Here is a 9,157-nt window from a genome sequence, read left to right on the forward strand (position 1 = left end):
TTTTTTTTTGCCCAGGCTGGCTTCAAATCGCAATCCTCAAATATGAGCCTCCTGAGTAGCTAGGTTTACAGGTGTGAGCCACCAGCGCCTGGCTAATTATTTCACTTAAAAAAAACAAGAAAACAATTTTAAAACCACTGCTGTTGCCTCTCTCCCCTCTCCATCCCACTACCACTAGCTTGACAATCCACCATACATGCTCATACACTCAGTATCCTCCATGAGTACACATTTAAGATAAATACAAAATTGCTCTTGTTAATTCCCTTGGAATAAATGCCAGGAAAGAATGTATGTTTAAGCCTTTAATGTGCATTGCCATTTTGATCCATGAAAATCCTTTTCTTGTATACAAATAGTTTGGAGGCCTCATATGATAACTTCTTTATTTACTTTTGGTAGCCATTAATTGAAAAGGAATCATCTTTTTTTTTTAATTTTATTTTATTTTATTTGTGAACATACTGTACAGAGGGGTTACAATTGCATGGGCAGGATAATGCGTACATTTCTACCAAGCATTGCAGCCTCCTTCTTTGTTTACCCTTCCCAGCCTCCCCGCTCCCCCCCCCCCCGAAAAGGAATCATCTTAAAAGCTATTCTGGCTCGGGTTTGATTATAAATTATGTTGTATTAAATACAACAAACAGGAGATACTACAAAAACAAATCACCATTTTGCTGAGAATGTATTCTTTGTTCAGCTACCTGCAATCCTTGATGTTCAGGACCTTATTGAGCCCTTGTACTAAAATATCCTGGATCCAAAAGAGACTCCAAGACACCCAGTTAAAGGAGATAGGAACTTTATTACCACCATGTGGGGACAGCTTCCTACTACCAGAAAAGTAGAACAGCCTTGAGCTCAGGGTAGGATGGGTTTTTATAGAGGTAGGTTACATGGAGTTACATAGATGAGCCATGCAAGGCAGGTTTGGCACCTTTTCATTGGTTATAGTTACATGACTAATCACTGCTTATCTCTTCCTATAGTTTCTACCTGCAAAGATGTCACTGGAACTCCTTGCCTGAGAAGACAGATGAAAGTGGAAGCATGGATATGAAGACTACATGGAGTAGGGGGAAAGAAAGAGGAGGTGTCTATTTTAATAAACTATCATCATGAAAGTCTCCACACTACTTGAGTAACTTGATTCATTATTTGTTGTGGTTTGAAAATAAAATACTTCCCACAGGCTCACTGTATAGGAGGCTTGCTGCTCAGCAGGTAACGCTGCTTTGAGAGGTAGTAGAAACCTGAAGAGTCAGGGCGTCACTGAATGAAGTATATCACTCGGGGACATGTCTTTGAAGGGTAGCCTGTCTCTGGCTGCTTCCTGTCACTCGCTCTCTGCTTCCTGGTTGTTTCCCATTGCTACAATATTATGCTCACCTTAGGAGCCTAAGCAATGGATTCAGCCTACCAGGGACTGAATCCTCTGAACCAAAACCAGACCTTTCCTCCTTTACGTTGTTTTTTCTCATAGTAACAATAAAGCTACTGGGGTGATGGTGAATTTGAAGAAAATATGACATTCGTGGAGTACTTTCTATGCAGCAAAGATTTCCACATGCGTTGTCTGGTTTAGTCTTACAACCACCTTTTGATTGTTCAGCACCACCACTTCACATGACATTTTGAGTTTTGGGGAAATTAAGTAATGTGCTCAAGCAGATAAGTGAGTGATGTGTCTGGGGCTGGGGGGTCATCAAGGGCTCTGATGTGGTGTGAAGGGCAGAAGGCAGTCAGGGATCTAGCAGTTTCGGCCATTGCCATCCCCAGCAGGAATCAATGTCAGCCCTGCCTCAACAAACAACTTTTTCGGACAGGAAAACAACAAAAACAAAAACACAGGACTCAGGTATTCGCCAGACCTAGGGAGATGGGCAGCTGCCCAGCGAATTTCACAGAGCATTTAAACAAGACCATCTTCAAACAAACCCCTCCGCAGGCCTTTCTGGTCCCTAGAAGGAACTTCCGGAAGTAGCGAGCAACGCCCCCAGGGGATGCCCCGGAAGTAATTCCCAGTGACTTTTACAGCAGGGAAAAACATGGCGGCGGTGCAGGTTGCTGGTTCGCTGCCGTGTGGGCAGCCGCCGCCTTTGTCTCCGCGGGAGCCGCCCGCTGATCAGATCAGTGGGTTCCGCCGCCTGGCGGCCAGGCTGCGCGCCCTGCGCCCGGATGACAGTAGCTCCGCCCGCACTGAGATCCACTTGCTCTTCGATCAGCTCATCTCCGAGAACTACAGCGAAAGCACCGGCGTGGACCCCGAGGTAGGCGGCCCGCGGCGAGAGGCCCGCCCCGCCCTCTGTCCTGTCCCCACCCCCTTCCCTCGAGCCCCGCCCCAGGTCCGGCCCCGCCCACCGGCCCTCGAGCCACGTCCCCTGCCCCAGGCGCTCCCGCCCATCAAACCTCGAACCCCGCCCTCTGCAATGGCTTTCTCGGTCTTGGCCCCGCCCCTCGATTCGGCCCCGCCCATCAGCTCTCCCCCACCCATCCACCTTCGACCCGTCCTTACAATAGCCTGGCCCTCGAGCCCCGCCCACTGCCCTGGCCCCGCCCTTCGGCCTTAGCGCCGCCTCTTCAGCCCTGGCCCCCACCCCTCGATCTTCGAGCCAGGGCTGCGTTTCTTGGCACTGCGTTTCTTGCGCCCGCCTCGCCGGCCTGGACCCCATCCTTTGGGCCCTCCCGCTCTTGCTTCTCCTCGCAGGAGAAGACTGTTTCCACCACCACCAGCGCCCACCCACACGAAGTCCCAAGCTGTCTGTCTTGCCCTAGTGCCACCTTCTCTGCTCTCCTCCATCTGGAAGACCCAACTTGGTGAATTCCTCAGTGGTCATCTCCGGTCCCACCTTTCCCCCGACCCCACGCCCGAAATGCACCTATGCATCCAAAAGACATTTATTTGTAGATGGCATTTATCATGACGGCTTACTAAGCACTGGACTTTACCATGACCGACTCAAGGAAATCTTAGGACGTGGAGATCAGAACACCCGTTCTCACTAATGGGAACACTGGAGCTCATTAAGATCCCTTTGTTGGCTGAGCTAGAATTGGAGCTGAAGGGTATCACAACGTCCCGTATTTTCTGTTCTTCCAAACTAGCTCCTTCCCCTCTGCTTCTTTAGAGGACCTTTTCACTGTCTGAGTAATCTTATTCGTACTCACCAGGCCCTGCATATCATTTACTAACTTCCTTAAGTCTTGAACCAGTCCCACCACCTACTTCTGGGGTTCACTTAAGTGGGGTTCACTTACTCAGACATAAAAGTTCCTAAAGATGAATACACTATCTCCACACACTTTATCCCCAAGCCTTCTTCCGAACTATCTCAAACATGTTTCTCTTAATGTGTCTTCTCTCTTTTCCTATTGCCAGTACCCTGGGCAAGATGACCACTACCTGGATATTCCACCACTGTTCTCATTTCTTAATCCAGTCCTTCCTCCAGACCATTCTTTGCTGCCAGAATTTATCTTCCTTTGTTTTTTTTTTTTATCTGACTATAAACGTAAAGATCTAATCTGGGAAGATCTTCAATGTATTTTGATAAACAGTTGAAGCCAGTAGCAAACAGTTCATATAGTATGAGAATAATTTGGGGTTCCAGGAGGGAAGGGCATTATAAAGTAAGTGTATGTTTATATATGAAAAAAAATAAGATCCAGAAGAGTAATAAGATACTTCATTAAGGGTTTGGTGGGATAAAGGAAGAAGCAAGAGAAAGTTTTGATTTATTTGTGTACTTCGATGTTTTTGAGGTAAAAATGTGGGCCCTTCCAGTTTTCTCTCCTGTCACCTCCTTTGTGTCCTGTGTGTAGTCATTCAGAACTTGCTGCTCCTCAAGCACCTGTGGCTATTTCTCATCTCCATTCATTCCCATTGTGTACATTTACAGTAGGTTTTTGGTGCCCTGTCTGTGTGGCAGAGTTCTATCCATCCTTCACATCATTCCAGATTTTGCTTTAAAAAAAAAGCACCTCCCTGCTGTATGTACTGTAGAAGGATTGTGAGTTCAAGGCCTACCCAGTTAAAGTTCAGGAGACCTTATCTCAAAAAAAAAAAAAAAAAAAAGACCTAGAGATAAAACTCTAGTGGTGAGCCCTTGCCTAGCTTGTTCAAGGCCCTGAAACAGGCCATTCCACTGATCCTCCCTAATTGCTAGTTCCTCACTGAGTTTGTACTGAATACTTTCAACATTTAATTTACTTTATTATTTGTGTGCTTGTCTCACTCATTCTTTGAGGTTCAGGAAAATGTTTCGTCTTTGGAGCCGGTGCTCAGGACTTTGTATTCTGTAAAAGTCAATGTATAAATGGTGTGATTTGCAAATTGTTTCCTCCCTCCCCCTCCCAATGTATTTTTCCCTGATTTTACTTAAGATTAATATAAATGTCATTGCTTGTTTTCCCTATGTCGTTAAAAGTGTACTTTTTGGTATTTTTAGCCTCAGCATGCTAGAAATCTTTCTTTGGTTATTCATTTGTACTGTCTATGTATGATGTCAACTAGAAACTCTGGAGCTTTTAGCTTGAGAAAAATTCACTTGGTTCTTTTCCTTCATTTTAGCACATCTTATTTTTGTGCTGCTATTTTATCTCCCTCCCCAATCCTGAGATTTCCTGCCTTAATTTTTATTCAGATGACATCTTCTCCCATTATTAGGTGTGCTATTTAATTTTCCTATTTGGCCAGGTCCTGGGGGTATGGGGGTCTTCACCTACCTTATAGGTATATTACCATTGCTTTGTCTTTTTTCTTTTCTTTTTTTAAATAGGATGTCACTGCTCTTCTTGTTCAAGCTTGCCGACTTGTGCCTCTTAATCAGAATCATCTTGTCAGCAAAGTGTCTCAGCTGATTCACCATTTGCTTAACACATTACAGGTAATAAAATATATGTGACTTCAGGACTCATGAAATCTGAGAATAATTGCCTTTGAGATACTACATGTGTGGTAAGTATTAGGCTAGATGCTAGAAAAAGCAAATGTTTTGGGCTAGGGGTATAACTCAGTGGTAGAGCCTTTGCTTAGGACATTTGTGCCCTGTATTTGATTCCCAACAAAACACATACACAAATGCCTTAAATAAGAATATATTAAAACAAAAAAAAAGAACAACAAAAAAGAATATATTAAAACAACCTTTATAGGTAGTTCACATCTGTAGTCCTAGCCACTCAGGAGCCTGAGACTTGGAGGACTATGATTTAAAGCTAAACTTATGTAAAGACTCCATCTCTAATTAACCAGCAAAAAATCAAGCTGGAGGCCTGGATTAAGAAGTATAATGCCATCTCATGGCTGGCATTTTACCAGGCAACCCAAGCAAACTTCAGGCTCTGAGATCAGGCCCAAGAACCAGCTTCCTCTAGCCTCTCTCCTGTCATAAGATGACTGCCTCAATTTAGGCTTCTATTATTATTATTATTATTGTGCCTGTCCTGGGGCTTGAGCTCAGGGTCAGGTACTATCTCTGAGCTTTTTGTGCTCTAGATAATGCACTACCACTTGAGCCACAGCTCCATTTTCTGCTTTTTTTTTTTTTTGAAGTGGGCAATTAATTGGCAATAGGAGCCTCATGGGCTGACTTTGAACCACAATCCTCAGATTTCAGCCTCCTGAGTACCTAGGACAGATAAGAGCCACCAATGCCTGGCTCAATTCTAGATTTCTCATAAAAAATAATGTTCAGCAAAGAACCATTTATTTTGTGTCTCTTTTATCTAAGAATAAGAAAACTTGCTGGGTGCTGGTAGATCACACCTATAATCCTAGTTACTCAGCAGGCTGAGATCTGAGAATTGCAGTTTGAAGCCAGTCTGGCAGACAAATCTGAGACACTTATCAATGACAAAAAACTGGAGGTGGACACCTGGTTTGAGTGGTAAAACTCCAGCCATGAGGTAGTGAGAGTGGAAAGCCTGGAGTTCAAACCCCAGTGCTGGTAACAGAGAGAGACAGAGAGAGCGAGAGAGATGTCCCATAGATTGTCCAGCAGATTTCCCTAATAGGCTTCTGGAGACATATGATGAATACTTCTGAACCAGTTTCTGAGCAGGAGAATGAATAGCTTACACCAGTGGTTTCAACCTTGACTGCACAGTAGAATCAACTGGAGAAGCTTAACCTCCCCCGAAGAATTACTGCGTGCAGCCAGAATGCCTTCAGTTCCTAACACTTGATATTTTGGATTGGACAATTCTGTTATATCTGATGTTGTCTTGTGCATTGTAGGACATCCTTGTCTCTGTCTGTAGGATGCCAGTAGCATCCTTTCAATTTGACACTCAAAAATGTCTATAGACATTGCCAAATGTTCCCAGGGGTCATGATTGTCCCAGGTTGAGAACCACTGTCTTAGGCTAATTAGGACTTGTGGTTGTTATGTGGGAGAGAGAGATGCCAAAAACAAACAAACCCAGAACTCAGTCCTCAGGGAAGGAGATGTATGTTGTAGGTAACTGGCAGTATCTGCTACCTGAGATGAGGCTGATTTTAAGTTTAGAATGTTTCTTATCAATGTAAGATGGTTTCAGATATTTGCTGTTCTCACATGTGATGTTTCATATCACTAACAGAAAGCTTCTTGATCACTTGTGGCCCCAACTTTCTCTCATTTGTTGAATTTATTTCAAATGTTCATAAAATGGTACTTAGGTTATTCTAATGTATCTCAAGATTGTAAACTCCATGAAGGAAGAAATATGTCATCACTCATTGTATTCCCCACACTATACTAGAGACTAGAGATAGCCTCTATAGGTCCCGAGTTCAAACCATATTACTTCCAAAACCAGATATTGTTGCTATTTCATTTACTGTGTATTTGTTGAGAGATTACTATGAATCAGGAAATTTAGTTGAATTAAGACATTTCAGTGAGTTGAGTATTACATCTCTATTTACAGCTGCCAATTTCTGGTTAATTTAAGGAAAAATTGGAAGGACTTGACCAAGTTCTGTTTTGAATGGAGGGATCAAAGGGGAAGAAGCGAGGGAGTCCCTGGGGCAGGGAGAAGGCCTCTATCTTGGTCAAATTTTGGAACTCATCATTTTGACACAAAAATAACCCAGATATGTATGGAAGTGGCGCTGTGGCTCAAGCGGTAGAGCACTTGCCTTGAGCTGAAGAGCTAAGGGACAGCGCCCAGGCCCAGAGTTCAAACCCCACGACCGATAAAAAAAATTAAGTATAAATAAAAAAAACCAGATATGTACACAATACACAGCTTGATTCAGGAAAGCATATGTGTTATAAAAGGGTGAAAATGTTTTTGAAAGCTAAGTCACCTCTATTTTTCCTCTGTCTATAGGTGATTGTAGATGAACAGAACTTGGATTTCCTATTGGCGTATACTATTTCAGCTATCCATCAATGTAGTTCCTGGACACACATGAAAATTCTTCAAGCCTTGGCAGCTCTGGTGTACTGCAATGGCTCAAAATGTCAAAAGGTAATTGAAACTATGCTCTGACTTTGCTTTGAAAAGATAACAGCACAGGCTTTGGAACCAATAGACCTCGCTCAGATTTCTATCCTGGCAGCAAATGGATGTATATATCTATGAGTGATGTTCATGAACCCCTCTGAACTTTGTTTCCTCATGTGTCAAAGAGTTGCTTTGAGGATGAATTGACAGAATCTTTGTAAAGTGCTTGGTACTCTCTCACTACTAAAAATTATTATCATTACCCATCGTACATGCATTATTGTCTGTCACTAGATCCTTCCTGCAGTTTTTTGGCATGTTTTTGCTGTCTAAAAGATTTACTGGCTGGGAATGTGGGTTAGTGGTAAAGTGCTTGCCTAGTCTGCATGAAGCCCTGGGTTCGATTCTTTAGTACCACATAAACTGAAAAAGCCAGACTGGGTGCTTTGGCTCAAGTGGTAGAATGTTAGCCTTGAGCAAAAGAAGCTCAGGGACAGTGCCCAAGCCCTGAGTTCAAGCCCCAGGACTTGCAAAAAAAAAAAAAAGATTTACTTAGTAGCTTTTTTTTTTTTTAAGAAGAAGAAAAAAGCAAAAGCAGGTTTATTTGGTTTTTGAAAAGCCCATATTTCCTACTCACCCACAAGTTATTTAGCCAAATTGTATTCACCTTAACTTTAAAAAATAAAAATAGCCAAAAAGAAAGTGGAGATAATACTCTTGGGCATTATTATTTGGTAGAAACCAGCCATAGGTCCTACCTGTGGTGTAACATTTTCTCCTTATGAATAGCTAATCTTTTGAGGTATATATCTGCTCTTTAGTTAAAAAATAAAATGTGTTCAACAAATAGTATTTTTCAAGACACTTTTTATTAGATTAACAGTGCTGTTGTTTTGTTTTAGTACCTCCCGGACTTGCTAGGCAAGACTGGCCTCTTGACAAAGTTGAGTGACTTGGCTCAGTCTGATGCTGAAGTCAGGAGAGCTGCAGTACATTGCATGGCCAACTTATGTCTCAGGTATGTAGACCCCATCAGGTCCCCAATAGTAAGAAGATAGAACCTCTCTTAGGTAAGCTCTTTGCAGGTTGCCATGTCTGTCTGAACCCACAGCCTGTGTAGAAAAATAATCTACTTTATGCTAGGCTTGGCAACACATGAGATAGTTCCTGTACTTGGGAGGCTGAGGTAGGAGGATCTCAAGTTGCAGTCTGGGCTACATATAGAGATGAGACTTTGTCTTAAAAACATAAAGAAGGGGGGCTGGGAAGGTGGCTCAGTGGTAGAGCGCTTGCCTTGCATGCCTGAGGCCCTGGGTTCGATTCCTCAGCACCACATAAGCAAAATGAAAAAAGCCAGAAGTGGCGCTGTGGCTCAAGTGTTAGAGCGCTAGTCTTGAGCTGAAGAGCTGAGGGACAGTGCCCAGGCCCAGAGTTCAGGCTCCACGACCAGACCTAGACCTAGACCATAGAGCTAGTAGCTCACACCTATAATCCTAGGTACTTGAGAGACTGAGATCTGAGGATTACTGTTTGGAGGCTCTATGTCCAATTAACCAGCAAAAAAAAAAAAAAATATGTATATATATATATATCAGGTCATGGGGCCTGAACTCTGGGCTCAGCTCTTCAGCTCAAGGTTAGCGCTCTACCACTTGAGCCACAGCGCCACTTCCAGCTTTTTTCTTTTTGCTTATGTGGTGCTGAGGAATCGAACCCAGGG

The 9,157-nt window shown here is 43.2% G+C and overlaps 2 protein-coding genes across 2 annotated transcripts in view; both read left to right on the forward strand.

Moving 5' to 3' along the window:
• The window catches only part of LOC105983437 (WAP four-disulfide core domain protein 18-like), a 5,887-nt gene extending 4,841 nt beyond the window's left edge, over positions 1-1,046 (forward strand). The window contains exon 3 of the mRNA XM_013013291.1: positions 993-1,046. The gene's annotated coding sequence lies outside the window, so the exon portion shown is untranslated. The remainder of the gene's footprint in view (positions 1-992) is intronic.
• A 990-nt stretch (positions 1,047-2,036) lies between these two features.
• Heatr6 (HEAT repeat containing 6) overlaps positions 2,037-9,157 on the forward strand; it is a 33,921-nt gene continuing 26,800 nt past the window's right edge. Inside the window, exons 1-4 of the mRNA XM_013013073.1 lie at positions 2,037-2,273; positions 4,782-4,889; positions 7,321-7,461; positions 8,340-8,483. Coding sequence (XP_012868527.1) covers positions 2,052-2,273; positions 4,782-4,889; positions 7,321-7,461; positions 8,340-8,483 — 615 coding nt within the window. The 5' untranslated portion in view covers positions 2,037-2,051. The remainder of the gene's footprint in view (positions 2,274-4,781; positions 4,890-7,320; positions 7,462-8,339; positions 8,484-9,157) is intronic.

This window comes from Dipodomys ordii, unplaced genomic scaffold (genome assembly GCF_000151885.1).
Source record: "Dipodomys ordii isolate 6190 unplaced genomic scaffold, Dord_2.0 Scaffold19, whole genome shotgun sequence".
NCBI lineage: Eukaryota > Metazoa > Chordata > Mammalia > Rodentia > Heteromyidae > Dipodomys > Dipodomys ordii.